The 17,802-nt window shown below is 41.6% G+C and overlaps 1 protein-coding gene across 2 annotated transcripts in view; it reads right to left on the reverse strand.

Annotated features, from left to right (window-relative positions):
* Positions 1-17,802, reverse strand: part of dner (delta/notch-like EGF repeat containing) — a 329,950-nt gene that overhangs the window by 15,520 nt on the left and 296,628 nt on the right. For both annotated transcript variants that reach the window (XM_063045439.1, XM_063045440.1), the window contains one exon: positions 12,637-12,750. In XM_063045439.1, the coding sequence (XP_062901509.1) occupies positions 12,637-12,750 (114 nt within the window). The remainder of the gene's footprint in view (positions 1-12,636; positions 12,751-17,802) is intronic.

Genomic DNA, 17,802 nt, shown 5'->3' on the forward strand with positions numbered 1-17,802 from the left:
GGAGTTGGCTGCACTTCCCACAGGTGTAGTCATCAGGGAGACTATCAGGTCCCATGAATTCCCACATCCTATAGGAGGAGCATTCCACTGCCATATCTGCCATCCTGCCTGCACTGTACAACAGGCAACCAAGACCAAATCAGCAATAATGAAAGGAAAAACTAACCCTTCCAACCTGTTTCTTTGGCCTCAGTCTCTTCTCGTTGAAGCCTCTTGAGTCAAGGCCTGACACTCCTACTCCCAACAATGGCCGCCCTGCTTGCCCCTTCTGTACTTTTATTTACTTTGCAGTGCTCTGTTCCTGCTGCTGATTGGGCCTCAGAATGTCCTGTGAAGCTCTCCTTTTATAGAAGCTTCACCTACCTGTGAGTAACCTCGTCGAAGTGCTCTGCTCCTGCTGCTGATTGGGCCTCCATACAGTAGGAGAGAAAACTGGAACTTTAACGGAAAGATGTGATTGCTCTCAAGAGGGTACTGAGCGAATCCAACAGGATGTTGCCCAAGATGAAACATTTCAGTCATGAGAGCAGACTGAAAGGAGCTCGGCCTGGTCCCTCAGAGTGGAGGAAGTTAAGTGGGGACATAACTGAGATGTAAATAATTATGTGAGGTGCAGACTGCAGGAAACCTTTACTCGTAGAGGTGAATAAATCCAGGGGCATAATAGGGATTTAATGTAAGAGATAGGAGATATAGAGGGATCTGAGGGGAACTTTGTCACACAGACCATGGTAAGTACCTGAAATGCACTGATAGAGATATTGGCTGAAGCAGATTCACTGACAGCATTTAAGAAATGTCCAGATGAGCCCTTGAATCTATATACTTGTCAACTTCAAAAGATTGCAGGAAATGCAACTTGCAGTTATCTAATTTGCTCTTGAAATTGTCCCATTTCTTTCCAAGGTTCATCTTTTTCCAGGTGAATTAGGCTAAACTAACACAGCCTAGCTGGTACCAGAAATGTTCATCGTTGCCTTCCCTGTATGTTCATCACGACTGCCCTCTGTACAAGTCCCGGATGGATTTCAGAACCTGCCCTTGGTGAGAATGATCATCTGGGCACGGTTCAGAGTAGAAATTCAAGCGGGAAAATCTGCCCTCTTCCATTCCTCGAAGTAAATCGGGTGCATGTTGCCATTTTTTTGCCTCTTCTTTCCTTCCTTCATTTATGTCTCCTTCATTCTGATCTCCTCCTATTCTCCATTCTCATGCTTGTAATTAGATTAGATCCAAATTTATTGTCATTGTGCCAAGTACAGATACAAAGCTAATGAAATGCAGTTATTCTGACCAGAAATGCAAAGATTAGCATTATTTACAAAATAACTGCGAATAAAAAGTAAGTGCTACAGCACACAAATATAAAAGTACTGAGACAGTACAATACGGATGCAATACTGCTTAGCACTGTGATGTGAGGTTCAGCAGGGTCACAGCCTCAGGGAAGAAGCTCTTCGTGTGCCTGCTGGTGCAGGAACGGAGGCTCCTGTAGCGCCTACCGGATGGGAGGAGAGTAAAAAGTCCATGGTTAGGGTGAGATGCATCCCTATTAATGCTTTTCGCCCTGCCCAGGCAGCATTTATGGTAGATGTTCTCAATGGTGGGCAAATGGGTGCCGATAATCCGTTGGGCAGTTTTCACCACACGCTTGAGTGCTTTGCGGTCTGATACAGGACGATTGCCGTACCACACTGAGATGCAATTGGTGAGTATGCTCTCAATGGTACAGTGGTAAAAGTCCATCAGTATCCTGGGACAGAGGTGAGCTTTCTTGATGCTCCGTTAGAAATAAAGGTGCTGTTGCACCTTTTTGATTAGGATGGAGGAGTTCAGGGACCAGGTGAGATCTGAGGGGATATATTTTTTTTCTTTTTCTGTTTTTTTTTACGATATTTTTGTATTTTATGTATACCCTTTACATATTTTATTGTTAATTTGTGAGATTTTGGGAGGTTTACTAACCTATGTGTTACTTGACTGTATACTTTTATAATATAATTATTATTAATTAATACAATCTCAATCGCTTTATGCTTATTTTTTGTAATGTGTATGATGTTGAAACTAATAAAAAGATTGAAAAAGAAAAGGAAATGTGGGCACCAAGGAATCTGAAGCTTGATACACGCTATACTACAGCTCCGTTGATGTAGATGGGGACGTGAGTGTGGCTTCTAGCATGCCTGAAGTCCAAGATGATCTCCTTGGTCTTCTGGGCATTAAGGGCCAAGTTGTTGTCGGCGCACCACGCGGCCAGGTGCTGGACCTCGTCCCTGTAGGCCGTCTCGTCATCCCCTCTGATCAGGCCAACCACCATGGTGTCGTCTGCGAGCTTGACTATGGAGTTAGAACCATGCACAGGAATGCAGTCATAGGTGAAAAGGGAGTACAGAAGAGGGCTCAGCACACTGCCTTGAGGCACGCCGGTGTTCAGGGTGAGAGTAGAGGAGGAGAGGTTGTCTAACTTAACTGATTGGGATCTGTTAGTCAGAAATTGCTCTTGGTATGCCCACCTCCCCTCATTTTGTCCTCTCTTATTTTCCCTCAGCATCTGGGATGAGAAAGCAGAACTCACTACTGCAGGGAGAGAGTGAAGTGAATAGTAGAGAGGAGGCTGGACAGGTACATGAGGGAGAAGGTAATAGTGTGTGACCCCAATGGATTTAGCTGAGGAAAGATGGGAAAGAGATACATAAATGCTAGCACCGAATTGGCGGGGCCAAATATCCGATCTAGTCCAACATAATCCGATCTACTGTACACTGCTGCTTTTGGGAAGGAGGCTCCACACCACTATGTTTAAAACAGTCTTTATTGCTTAGTCATCAGGCTCCCGAACTAGCATAAACAACTTCAGCTCTGAACTGATTCCACAACCTATTGACTCATTTTCAGTCGCTCTGAACTCATGTTCTCCGGATGCATTTATTTATTTATTGTTTTTAGTTTCGTTTGTACTTGCATAGTTTGCCTTCATTTCCACATTGATTGTTTGTCAAACTTTGTGTGTTGTTCTTCATTGATTCCATCGTATTTCTTTGTTCTGTTGTGAATGCCCACAAGACAATGAATCTCACGGTAGCATATGGAGACATGTGCTGTACACACTTTGAACTCTGTGCTCAGTGCAACATTATTAGACCATAAGACATTGGAGCAGAATTAAGCCATTCAGCCCATCAAGTCTCCTCTGCCATTCCATCATGGCAGATCCTATCATAGTCATAGTTACACTTTATTGATCCCGGGGGAAATTGGTTTTTGTTACAGTTGCACCATAAATAATAAATAGTAATAGAACCATAAATAGTTAAATAGTAAATTGTAAATTATGCCAGTAAATTATGAAATAACTTCAGGACCAGCCTATTGGCTCAGGGTGTCTGACCCTCCAAGGGTCAGATATCTTCGTATCATCTGCAAACTTTGCTACAAAGCCATCAATTCCATTATCCAAATCATTGGCAAACAATGTGAAAAGCAGTGGTCTCAATACTGACCTCTGAGGAACACCAGTAGTCACTGGCACCAACCCAAAAAGGCCTCCTTTATTCCCACTCGCTGCCTCCTGCCTATCAGCCATTCCTCTATCCATGCCAGTACCTTTCCTGTAACACCATAGGAATTTTTTCTTGTTAAGCAGCCTCATGTGTGACACCTTATCAAATACTTTCTGAAAATCCAAGTAAATTACATCCACTGTCTCTCCTTTGTCCACCTTGCTTGTCACTTCCTCGAAAAAATATCTAACAGATTTGTCAGGCAGGATTTCCCTTTACAGAATTCATGCTGACTTTGACTTATTTTATCATTAGTCTCCAAGTACCTCGAAACCTCATCCTTGATAGTAGACTCCAACACTTTCTCAACCACTGAGGTTAGGCTAACTGTTCTATAATTTCCTTTCTTTTGCTCTCCTCCCATTTTAAATAGTGAAGTGACATTTGCAATTTTCCAGTCCTCTGGGACCATGCCAGAATCAAGTGATTCTTGAATGACCATGACCAATGCATCCATTATCTCTTCAGCAATCTCTCTCAGGACTTTGGGATGTAGTCCATCTGGTCCAGGTGACTTACCAATCTTATGACCTTTCAGTTTGCCTCGCACTTTTTCCTTTGTAATAGCAATGGCACTCATTCCTGCTCCCTGACACTCACGGACCTTTGGCACACTGCCAGTGTCTTCCACAGTGAAGGCAGATGCAAAGTACCCATTCAGTTCATCTGCCCTTTCTTTGTCCCCATTATTGTTGGTGATCTTTATCTTGGGAAATCAAATTACAATCTTACATCAGCAAGCTTTGTGCTTCATGAGCCAAGACGCCCTTGTCATTCTATTTGTAGATTCATGCCCATTTGTTTCTTTGGTAGGGTTTGGGTTAACTCAATATGCTACAGCCTGGCGTGCTTATGGTACTGGTATGAGAGCTGTTACATTAAACATTTTCCTCATTGTCACAACCAGCATTGGGTAAAAATGAAAGGGGAGGAGGCTAACTGAAATACAGCATTCAGAGTGACATTGTAGCCGGGAAAGAACCACATGACCTGTCAGCTATGATAATGCTGGGAATCAATTGATCAGTTTTTTGGATAATCTTGGATAAAATACCTCTTGTAATATTGGACTTGTGCATTATCTATTTGCAGGTGAATATTTATTTTCTACACTTTACACTGTCTGAGCAATATATTGTATCAGAATATCAGCTATTCTCAATAAGCTTCACAAATAAGTTTTTTACTAGATAAATTCAATTCAGTTTTAGATCCTCATAACTTTATAAGTTGATTATTATCTGAAGATAATGGTTTGCGTAAAGGACATGGTAAGACAAAGTGCATTATGCTCTGCATATAATATTTAAGGTGTACACACTAGGGGTACATTTCTAGCCAACATCCAACAGACCTGGATACATATTAGATTTGCCAATAAAGGATTAGATCAGCACAGTGGTGAAAAGTAATTCTGGGTTGGAAAATCAAAATGTGTAATTAGTTTGGATAATAAATAATAAGGGAAAGAAATTACTGATAGAGATAATCTGTAGGTCCATCTGATAGTAGCTAAAAGTAGAGCAAACCAAACATCAAAAAATAAAGGAATCATGGTTGATTTTAATCTTTATACAGACTGGACAAATGGTATCGGCAAAGATTACCTTAAGGAATCATATATTTGGTGCATTGTGGCTTCTTCTTAGACAATAGCGAGTGGAACTAGCAGGGAACAGGCCATTTTATATCATGTCATGTGAAATAAGCAAGGATTAATTAATCATCTTATAGGCAAGGAGTCTCTAGGGAAGAGCATTCTCACATTAAAGCATTTCATATCAGATTCACAGTGTGACGCTTGTGCCTTCTGCCTTAAACTGAAATAAAGGCCATGAATGCAGAATCGGCTGGGAAAATAGATTATAAGGAAGATATGAAATAAAAAGACATAAAATAAGGAGTTACTTCATAAGTCTAAAATGTGATATGTTCCAAAGACCCACAATGAAGGATCATCTCTCTGTAGCTAAACAAGGAAATTACGAATGATAAACCAACTGAAAGAAAAGGCATATGGTGCTGTAATGATTAATAGTAGGTTCAAAAATTAAAAAAAACAGCAATAAAGGATACCTCAGAAACAATAAAAAGAAATCAGATTATGAAAGTAAGCCAGCAATGAATTGCGACAGTGAGTATCTGCAAGCAAGCTAAAACAAAATGGCTCTGGCTAATTAATAATGAGAAATAAAGAAATGTCAGAGATTTTGAACAGATAGTTTGTACCTGTCTTTACAGACAAGATACTAAACGCACTGATATAATAGCAGAATATCTATAGACCAAAAGAGAAAGAGTAGCATTAAACAATTATAATTATCCGAGAAAAGCTACAAGGCAAATTTATGGGACTAACCACAGACAATTCCCTTGGGCACGATGCTCTGCATGCTGGTGTCTCGAGAGAAATAGCTGCAGAGATAGTGATTGTATTTGGCTGTGATCTTTCAAATTGTCAAGGCTGTGTGTAGAGTTCCCTGCTCTACCTGCTTTATAATTGTGACTGTGAGGCTAAGTACAGCTCCACTGCCATAATTAAATTTGCTGACGGCACTACTGTCGCTTGCTGAATCAAAGATGGTGACAAACCGGCATACAGGAGGGACACTGAAAATCTGGTTGAATGGTGCCACGACAACAACATCTCACTCAATGCCAGCAAATGAAAAGAGATGATATTCACTGCAGGAGGAAGAAACCGGAGGTCCATGAGCCAGTCCTCATTTGGGATCAGAAGTGGAGAGTGTCAATAGCTTTCAATTCCTTGGCATTATATCTGAGGATCTATGCTGGGGCTGGCATGTACGGTACAAAGAAGGCATAGCAGTGCCTCTATTTTCTAAGAAGTTTGTGCAGATTTGGCATGTCATCTAAAAGTTTGACCAACTTCTACAGATACACAATGGAGAGAATTATGACTGGTTGGCATCACCACCTGGTACGGAAACACCAATACTGAAGAACAGAACAGCCTAGAAAACTTGGTAGATATAGTCAATCCATCAAGGGCAAAGCCCACTCCATCACTGAGCATGTCTACAAGGAGCACTGTCATTAAAAAAAAAGCATCCTTCATCAAATGTGAAATGTGAAATTATCCATGCTGATAAAAAAATGAGAGGACAGTATATTGTTTCAATGGAGCAAGACTGCAAAACAAAAACTGACATGGAGATGGATCTGTGTCCGTGTACGCGAAACACAACGTTGTCCTGTGGTTGAGGCACAAATGGTAATAATGCTTAAAAGACATTTGGACAGGAACTGAATAGGAAAGATTTAGAGGGAAATTGGTCAAGCGTCAGCAAATGGGATTAGCTTAGATGGGCAATTTGTTCAGCATGGATGAGATGAGCTGAAGGGTCTGTTTTCAAGCTGTAGGACTATATGACTCCTCAATACAAATAAAGCAATGGAACATTGCTCTTTGTTGTAAAAATGGTGAATGTAGAAATGCAGAGAATTCTTGTTACAATGGCAGAGAGGATTGATAAATTCAAACCAGGGGTGCTACATATAATTTTGTTATTATCCTTTAAAGAGAGTTATATTTGGATTGGAGACAGTTCAGAGAAGGTTCAATACATTGAATCCAAGGATGAAAAGGTTGTCTTGTTTTGAACTAGTTGGGCAAATATTGTTTTGAAGAATGAAATGATCTATTGGAGAGTATTTGATTCAGAGAAGTCCTGTGAGGATGAATGTTGAGATGATTTTTCCTTTCTGAGGGAATCTAAGACTTGAGGGGAACAGCTTCAGAACAGGAAGTCACCCATTTAAGGTGGAGACAATGAGGAATTTCACCTTAGTTGGGTTTTGAATTCCTGGAGTTCTCTATCTCAGAGAGCAGTAGAGGTTGAATCATTACATATGTTCATTGCAAAGACAAGCAGATAGTTGGTCTACAGCAGAGTCAGATTCTTGCGGGGGGGGCGGGGGATAAGCAGGAAAGTGCAGTCAAGGCCAAAGGCTGAGACACCAGGCGACCTACACCTGCATCTATTGCCCACAATCTTATACAAAGCATGCAAATTTGCTCTTCAATGCAGAGAAAGCAGTAGCTGATTTGGAGATAGTGTTGCACATAAGCCTTGCCTACCGAGTTCAGCCAACACGTTGCCTGAGAAGGTAATGCAAAGGAAATCTTGTGAGAAGTGCTACCTGTTTATTACGGAATTCCCTGATCACCGTTTCACAAAAAATAATACAAGTGAACATCTTGTTGGTTCTTTTCAAGCCTGTACCGCTATTCAATAAGATCACGGCTGATCTGGCCACGGACTCATCTCCACCTATCTGCCTTTTCCGCATAACCCCTAATTCCCCTACTATGCAAAAATCTATCCAACTTTGTCTTAAATATATTTACTAAGGTAGCCTTTGCTGCTTCATTAGGCAGAGAATTCCACAGATTCACCACTCTCTGAGAAAAGTAGTTCCTCCTCATCTCCATCCTAAATCTACTCCCCTGATTCTTGAGGCTATGTCCCCTAGTTCTAGTCTCACTTATCAATGGAAACAACTTTCCTGCCTCCATCTTAGCCATCCTTTTCTAAGATGTCCTCTTTTTCTTCTGAATTCCAGCAAGTACAGTCACAGGCGACTCAATCTCTCCTCATTGTCTAACCCCCTCATCTCTGAAAACAACCTGGTGATCCTCCTCTGCACCGCCTCTACAGCCTGTATATCCTTCCTCAAGTAATGAGACCAGAACTACACACGGTACTCCAGGTGTGGCCTCAGCAATACCCTGTACAGTTGCAGCATAACCTCCCTGCTCTTCAATTCAATCCCTCTAGCAATGAAGGCCAACATTCCAGTTGTCTTCCTGATAGCCTGCTGCACCTGCAAGCCAACCTTTTGTGATTCATGCACAAGCACTCCCAAGTCCCTCTGCACAGCAGCATGCTGAAATTTTTTACCATTTAAATAATAATCTGCATTTTCATTTTTCTTTCCAAAGTGGATGACCTCACATTTAACCAACATTGTACTCCATCTGCCAGATCCTTGCCTACTCACTTAACCTATCTATATCTCTCTGCAGATGCAAACTCGCCGTATCTACTGCACAATTTGCTTTTCCACTCAATTTAGTGTCATCGGCAAACTTAGACACATACACTCGGCCCCCTCTTCCAGATCGTTAATGTATATTGTGAACAGTTGTGGGCCCAGCACCGACCCCTGTGGTACATCGCTCACCATTGATTACCAACCAGATTAACACCCATGTACCCCAACTCTCTGCTTTATATTGGTTAACCAATCCTCTATCCATGCTAATACATCACCCCTGACTCAATGCATCTTATTGACAAGTCTTTTATGTGGCACCTTATCGAACACCTTCTGGAAATCCAAGTAAATAATGTCCATCTGTTCCCCTCTATCCACTGCACTCATTATATCCTCAAAGAACGCCAGTAAGTTTGTCAAACAGGACCTGCCTTTGCTGAATCCATGCTGTATCTGCCTGAGGGATCCATTTCTCCCGAGATGCCTCACTATTTCTTCTTTAATGTAAGCTTCAAGTATTTTCCCAACTACAGATGTTAAACTCACTGGCCTATAGTTACCTGCCTTTTGCCTACATTCTTTTTTGTACAGTGGCATGATATTCATCATCTTCCAATCCACCGGCACCTGCCCAGAATCCAAAGAATTTTGATAAATTATCAACAAAGCCTCTACTATAACTTCTGCCATTTCTTTCAGTACCCTGGGGTACATTCCATCAGGACCAGGAGACTTACCTATCCTCAGGCCCACAAATTTGCTCAGCACTACCTCTTTAATTATAGCTATTGTATTGAGGTCCTCACCTCACATCACATCCAAAGCATCTCTCTTTGGCATGTTAGATGCGTCCTCCCTCATGAAGACTGACACAAAATAATCATTCAAAGCTTCAGCCATTTCCTCATTACCCAATATCAGTTCCCCCTTCTCGTCCTCCAAGGAACCTAAGTTCACTTTAGCCACCCTTTTCCGCTTTATATAATTATAAAAAATTTTACTGTCTGTCTTTATGTTTTGGGCAAGTTTATTTTCATAATCTAGCTTCCCTTTCTTTATTGCTTGCTTAGTGGTATTTTGTTGCTTTTTAAAGTTTTCTCAGTCTTCCAGGTTCCCACTACAGGCTACTGTGGGAGGCCAGGGAGGAGATTGCTGAGCCTCTGGTGATGATCTTTGCATCATCAATGGGGACGGGAGAGGTTCCGGAGGATTGGAGGGTTGCAGATGTTGTTCCTTTATTCAAGAAAGGGAGTAGAGATAGTCCAGGAAATTATAGATCAGTGAGTCCTACCTCAGTGGTTGGTAAGTTGATGGAGAAGATCCTGAGAGGCAGGATTTATGAACATTTGGAGAGGTATAATACGATTAGGAATAGTCAGCATGGCTTTGTCAAGGGCAGGTCATGCCTTACGAGCCTGATGGAATTTTTTGAGGATGTGACTAAACACGTTGATGAAGGTAGAGCAGTATATGTAGTGTATATGGATTTCAGCAAGGCATTTGATAAGGTACCCTATGAAAGGCTTATTGAGAAAATAAGGAGGCATGGGATCCAAGGGAATCTTGCTTTGTGGATCCAAAATTGGCTTGCCCACAGAAGGCAAAGAGTGGTTGTAGATGGGTCATATTCTGCATGGAGGTCGGTCACCGGTGGAGTGCCTCAGGGATCTGTTCTGGTACCCTTACTCTTCATGATTTTTATAAATGACCTGGATGAGGAAGTGGAGGGATGGATTAGTAAGCTTGCTGATGACACAAAGGTTGTGGGTGTTGTGGATAGTGTGGAGGGCTGACGAAGGTTACAGCGGGACATTGATAAGATGCAAAACTGGGCTGAGAAGTGGCAGATGGAGTTCAAAGAGCCTGTATTGTGCTCTAGGTTTTCTATGTTTCTATGTTTCTATACTCTTGACGACTTTGTATGCACAAGCTTTTAGTTTGATGCCTTCTTTTATTTCCTTAGTTATCCAAGGCTGGCTCTCCCCACCCTTACTGTCCTTGCTTTTAACTGGAATATACTTTTGTTGAGCACTGTGAAAAATCTCTTTGAAAGACTTCCACTGTTCCTCAACTGTCCCTCTGTATAGCCTGTGTACAAAGCCTGCTTGCATTTGTCTTATCTATACCCCTCATAATTTTGTATACCTCCATCAAATCTCCTCTAAATCTTCACCATTCTAAAGAATACAGTTCTAACCTATTCAATCTTTGCTTATAACTCAGGTCCTCTAGGGCAAGTAACATCCTTGTAAACTTTCTCTGCACCTTTTCAACCTTGTTTATATCTTTCCTGTCATCGGCTGACCAAAACTGCATACTATACTCCAAATTAGGCCTCACCAAGGTATTATACATCTACAACATAACGTCCCATCTCCTGTACTCAGTACATTGATTTAGGAAGACTAATGTGCCAAAAGCTTTCTTTACAACCCCATCTACCTGTGATGTCGACTTTCAGTGAATTATGGACTTGTACTCCCAAATCCTTTTGTTCTACCACACACCTCAGTGCCTTACTGTTCACTGTGTAATACCTATCCAGGTTGCTCCTACTGAAGTGCAAAGCCTTGCACTTGTCTGCATTAAATTCCATCTGCCATTTTTCAGCCCATTTTTCCAGCTGATGCAGATTCCTCTGCAAGACATGATAGTTTTCCTCACTGTCCACTACACCCTCAGTCTCGCTGTGATCCGCAAATTTGCTGATCCAGTTAATTACATTATCAACCAGATCATTGATATAGAAGACAAACAACAAAGAACCCTGTACCGATCCCTGTGGCTCACAACTAGTCACAGGCCTCCAGTCAGAGAAGCCACCCTCTACTACCACTCTCTGGCTTCTCCCACAAAGCCAGTTTCTAATCCAATTTACTCATCCTGAATGCTAAGTGACCGAACCTTCTTGACCAGCCTCCCATGCATGATCTTTTCAAACTCCTGCCTCTCAGGATCTTTTCCATCAACTTACCAACCACTGAAGTAAGACTCACTGGGCTATAATTTCCTGGGCTATCTCTACTCCCTTTCTTGAATAAGGGAACAATATCCGCAACCCTCCAATCCTACGGAACCTCTCCCGTCCCCATTGATGATGCAAAGATCATTGCCAGAGGCTCAGCAATTTCCTCACACACCTCCCATAGTAGCCTGGGGTACACCTCTTCCGGTCCCGGTGACTTATCCAACTTGATGCTTCCCAAAAGCTCCAGTACATCCTCTTTCTTAATATCCATATGTTCAAGCTTTTCAATCCGCTGTAAGTCATCCCTACAATCACCAGGATCCTTTTCCGTAGTGAATACTGAAGCAAAGTACTCATTAAGCACCTCTGCTGTCTCCTCCGGTTCCATGCACACTTTTCCACTGACACACTTGATTGGTCCTATTCTCTCACGTCTTATCCTCTTGCTCTTCACATACTTGTAGAATACCTTGTCAATAGATACAGAGTCAATAGAAGTGAGGCAAAGCAGTATCAACTTCATGGACCCTGAGCAGATTACAGAGGAGGAGATGATTGCTATCCTGAGGCAGATCAGGGTGGATAAATCCCCAGAGTCTGACAAGGTGTGGCTTGGACCTTCTGGGAGGCAAGTGCAGAAATTGTCGGGGCCCTGGCAGAGATATTTAAATCATCCTTAGCAACAGGGGAGTTACCAGAGGATTGGAGGATAGCCAATGTTGTTCTGCTGTTTAAAAAAGGCTCTAAACAGAAACCAGGAAATTATAGGCCAGTGAGTCTGACATCAGTTTTGGGAAAGTTATTGGAAGGTATTCTAAGGGACGGGATATAAAAGTATTTGGATAGACATGGACTGAAGTCAGCATGGTAGGTCATGTCTAACCAATCTTACGGAGTTTTTCAAGGAAGTTATCGGGAAGGTGGATGAAGGCAAGGCAGTGGATGTTGTCCATATGGAGAGTGGTGAGTGTGTGCAAAGTTTAAAGCTGGTTTCTAATTAGATGAATTTCCTTCACAAATCTTTGCTAAAGATGAGCTGTGTAGGCCCTAAAGTGAGTAATTCTACAGTTCTTTACTACTTGCCTGAAAATCCAGGTGCACAAATGCAGGTGGTATTTAGTTCCTTGTTGATGCAGGTGCCTCCGTTCAGACAGCTGACATTGGCGCAAGGATCCTTGTACAGGTCGCAGTGGATACCTGGAAGAAAATAACACCTTTACAAAAAAAATTGCAGTTTATACAGTACTGTGCAAAAATGTTAGATATATATATATAGAGCTAGGGCATCTAAGACCTTTGCATAGTACTGCTAGCTGTTTCTTTTATATAATTTCTTGAGTAGGTTAATTTTGATTTGATTTCAAGCACGTGGTGGAAAGGCGTCCATCTCTATGCTCTTTATTTGCCCTGAAGCAACAATATCAGTATATTAGTAAACATTTACTTGATACAGTACTTTACAAATGTCTTAGGCATCCTATCTATATATATGTGCCTAAGATTATTGCACAGTACTGTAAAATGCCTTTAAAATAGCAAAATGTTTTAAATTGTTTCACAAGGAGCTATTAAACTATACTTAATACCAAGATGTATCAGAGGGAATATCAAAGGGGATAGCTAGGTGATAGAAAATTTTCGGAGTATCTCAAATGAGCAGAGGGCAACAGAGAGATGGGAATGTTGAGAGGGAGAATTCCAGAGGTTAGAGCACTGGCTGCTGGAGACACTGCAACTAATGGCAGATTAATAAGAGTGTGCAACAAGCCAGAATTTGAAGGAACACAGAGGTCTTCGGAGCCTTATGAGCATGGATGAGATTTCAGAGATTACGAGGAATAATACCAAAAAAGGGATTGGAAAACAACGACCAGCACTTTAGTGCCTGCAGGCATCGCAAGTCAGCTATAGAACAAAGGCAATACTGGGACAGGAGCGTGTGTGATTTAGGATGAAGCAGGCATTGTTGAATTTGACTAGGAGGAAGTTTTCAAAGCAAAGCTAGCTTCTCGCTCCTGTGGCTATAGAAGCTGTACAACTGAAAATCCACATATCATAATCTTGCTTCGCATCTGAAATAATAAAAACAGAAAATGCTGTAAACACTCAGCAGGGCAGATAGCATTGCGGAAAGAGAAATGGAGCTGATATCTCAGGGCTTAGACTCTTTGTCAGAGCTGGAAAAGAGCTTGAATAAGATTTCCATGGTTATTTTGACTATACCTCTTCCCACCCTATCTCCTATAAAAATGCTATTTCCTTTTATCAGTTCCTTTGCCTCAGCCATATTTCTTCCCAGGATGCGGTCTTCCTTTCCAGGACATCAGAGATGTCTTCCTTCTTCAAAGAATGGATTTTCTCTTCCTCCACTATTCATGCTGCCCTTCACCTGCATCTCCTCCATTTCCCAAATATCCACGTTCATCCCATCTTCCAACCAGGGATAGAGTTCCTCTTGTCCTTACCTATCACCCCACGAGCCTTTGCATCCAGCACATAATCTTCCACAGCTTCCAGCATCTCCAAAGGGATTGTCCCACCTAAAATATCTTCATCTCCCCCCTTCCCTCCTTTCTGCAGGGATTGCTCGTTCTGCGATTCCCTTGTCCATCCATCCCTCCCCACATGCAAGTGGCCTAAAGTGCTACATCTGCCCATTCACCTTCCCCACCTCCATTCAGGGCCCCAAACAGTCCTTCCAAGTGAGGCGACACTTCACCTGTGAACCTGCCGGGGTCATCTGTTGCATCTGGTGCTCCCGATGCAGCCCCCTCTACGTTGGTGGGAACTGTCGTAAATTAGGGGACTGCTTCGTTGAGCACCTCCGCTTCATGTGCCAAAAAGGGAATGTCCCAGTGGCCAAACATTTTAATTCTGATTCCCATTCCCGTTCTGACATGTTGGTCCATGGACTCCTCTTGTGTCAAGATGAGGCCAGCTGCAGGGTGGAGGAACAACACCTTATATACTATCCAGGTCGGCTCCAATCTGATGGCATAAGTATTGATTCTCCTTCAGGTAATTTTTCCCCTCCCTCTCCCCTCTTCTTCTATTCCCCAGTCAGACCTTTTACCTCTTCTTTCCTGCCTATCACACCGCGCCCCCCCGCCCCCCCCCCGTGTCCCCTCTTCCTTTCCTTTCTCCTATGGTCCACTCTCCTCTCCAATCAGATTCATTCTTCTCCAGCCCTTTAACCTTTCCTATCCACCTGGCTTCACCTATCACCTTGTAACTAGCCTCCTTCCCCTCCCCCCACCTTTATATTTTGGCATCTTCCACCTTCCTTGCGGGTTCTGAAGAAGGGTCTCGGCCTGAAATGCCAACTGTTTATTCATTCCCACAGATGCAGCCTGACCAGCTGAGATCTCCCAGCATTGTGTGTGTGTTGCTTTGGATTTCCAGCACCTGCAGGCTTTCTCACGTTTCTGAGAATAAGTTGGTTTATACACTTATTCATTTGGTCTCACCCTTTCAGAGGTATTTCCTCTGTTCTATGATTTCCCCACTCCTTTGCCCCAACTTTCCCTGCAATGGAAGTTATCTTTTTTCTCTCGCTTTCCCTGTTCTGAAGAAGGTGGTCAGCCCTGAACCCGTAATCTTGTTTCCCTACCCACCAGAGCTATCCGGCATTCTGAGTGTCTCCAGAATTTTGTTTTTGCTTCAGATTTCCAGCACTGCAGGTCCCTTTTTAAATTAGTTTTTATTAACTGTTTCACGTCTGGTACACTTTAGCATTTAGCAGGATGAAACCTGCTCCACTTCCAGCTTTTTGATTTGAGCTCTCATGAAAGGAATTACCAGAATTTCTGACCCTGACTGGGTTACCTGACAAACTCTGGAGTTGATAGAGACCTAGTTTAATGAGTTGGCAGCTAACCTTTGGTGAGTTTTTGCAGATTAACGTCCTGTCTCCCATCTAGTCGAATCCATGCAGCATTTCTACTCATGCATTTCAATGTGTATTTTTAAGTTTTGAAAAATTTCTCAGGCCCAAAAGAAGGAAAATGTATGTTCTCAGACAGGGATAAATTATTAGAAGAAACTGGCAGAGGTAAGGAAAGGATAAAACATTGGAAAAGTAGGAAATGATTTTAGATATTGCGTTGTGAGAATTCAGGTATCAGTTAAATATGGCATCATTATATATTTGGATATTTCTCCCTTACAGGATAGCATGTAGTCAACTATCCTTGGCTTCTGACCAAGATTTTTTCCTCCTTCCTCAGCCTGATTGACAAGGGGTGCCTGTTGGATAGCGGTCACAATAATTCCTAGCTACCATTCTATGCAATGTTGGTCAAATCTTAATTTTACTTAACTGCTGCCGGGCAGGCAGTATGATGCATACAGAAACGGGTTACCTGACAATGGAATAAATGTCAGTGATGAAAGGATGAACAGAGGTTGATAAAAAGCCGTTATTGTGCATTACTCAGTATGCAGATTGCTCAAGAGTAATCATAATTTGCAATACAATTGCTGATGGCTTCCACCTGATGATTATGGTTGGTAGACGATAGTGTTGGCTTGGGAAGGTTGCCTATTGGATAGAGGAAAAGCTGTCGTTGTTGTTGGGTGCTGGGAAAGCAGTAGCTAGTTTGGAGGCAGCATTTTAGATTATTGTAACCTACTGAGTTTACTTCAGCCAACACAATACCTGAGAAGATTATGCAAAGGAAAAGTCGACTAATATAAGAAAATAATCTTATTACAATGCAATGTTTACTAGAGGAAATATAGAAAAAAATGGGCTCCAACTGCAGTCTGACTTCAATTGCTTAACTGAATCTATTTATTCCAAGACCTTAGTGGGGAGCTGAGCCATGATGTTAGGCAATATTGCACATTTGATCTCTGGTTTGCACAGAGCCTGCTGACCCCTGCTGAGAACGTATCCTACTGCTGGCTTCGGATAAAAGGGAAATTTGCCAAGATACAAGCTCTTGAGTTCTCTCATTGTTCCTGTCAAGATAACATGTAACATGACTCAGGAATTTTAATCAGATCTGTGTATTGTTTATTTTCCTGTTTTTTAAAATTTTTGATTCTGATTGATAACACTCTTCCAACTTCTTTCTGTTCTCTCCCATCTAGCAAGATGGGGCTTGAGTTAATATAGCTTTTCATTTCACTGTGGATATGTAAATGTGACCTGGAGATTAGCAATTCTTCCTTCAGCTCTCCATCATCCTGGGAAAATCACTGGTCTTTCCATAACAGAAATTGGCCAGAATCATTGCTGTATAGGGATACATGGGACAGGCTGCTTCTACTATGTACATCTAATGTAACTTCATAACAGCTTTCAAATCAGAAACAGGTTTAATATCATGTCATGAAATTTGTTGTTTTGCTGCAGCATTACTGTGCAATACATAACATATACATATGTACACAGTGGATTCCAGTTATTTGGGCTATTGGTTAATTGGGGCAGCCATTTGTTTGGGGCAACTCCAAAAGTACAAAAACTAACCAAGAAAATAGCCAAGATTTCCTTCATTTATTTGGGATACTATGCCGCTTAATTGGAACAGCAGACTATTGCAGAGCAGTTTCTAACTAGCGCAAGACATGTGCACTTGTGTGGCCATTGGACACTACACCATGTTTAGAGTGAACAGTTTTTAAATAGCGTCAGTTGTATGTGCTAGTGTTCAAAGAATCAGTGATATCAGTCACTTATAGTTGGCGAGAAATAAGCAGTGTGACAATTCAGAAATGTTTTGCTCACTGTGGTTTCAAGCATTCAGACTCGGAGATGCCAGAAACAGCAGGGTGTAAAAATAAATTATTTCACTACTTCAGTAAGTTAGGAACTATGACAAATTTGAAGGAATTAACAATCACTTTGAATATTACAATGAAAATGAAGATTTGGAGGATGTAATCATCGAAAATTGTATGAAGGCAGTCCATTATCTGCACCAGGTGTCTGCACTGATTTTGTACATTTACAGTCAATTGAAAGAACACAGTCACATCCATCAATAACTATTAAGAACTAATACAGTTTTATGGTACTGCAGTAATACTGAATATGTTTTAATTTGTTTTGTAATTAATTTAAATACATAATTTGTTACTTAGTTAAATGGTAGTTTGACCTTTTATCATATTATTATTTTTTTTAATTTTATATTTATATATTTTTATTTTTATACCTTTTTAACTATTTGTATGAAACTTCAGCTAATTGGGGCAGCTGCTTAATTGGGCCAAAATATGTTGGCCCTGATAGGTCCCAAA

Source organism: Mobula hypostoma, chromosome 4, assembly GCF_963921235.1.
Source record: "Mobula hypostoma chromosome 4, sMobHyp1.1, whole genome shotgun sequence".
NCBI classification, from domain to species: domain Eukaryota; kingdom Metazoa; phylum Chordata; class Chondrichthyes; order Myliobatiformes; family Myliobatidae; genus Mobula; species Mobula hypostoma.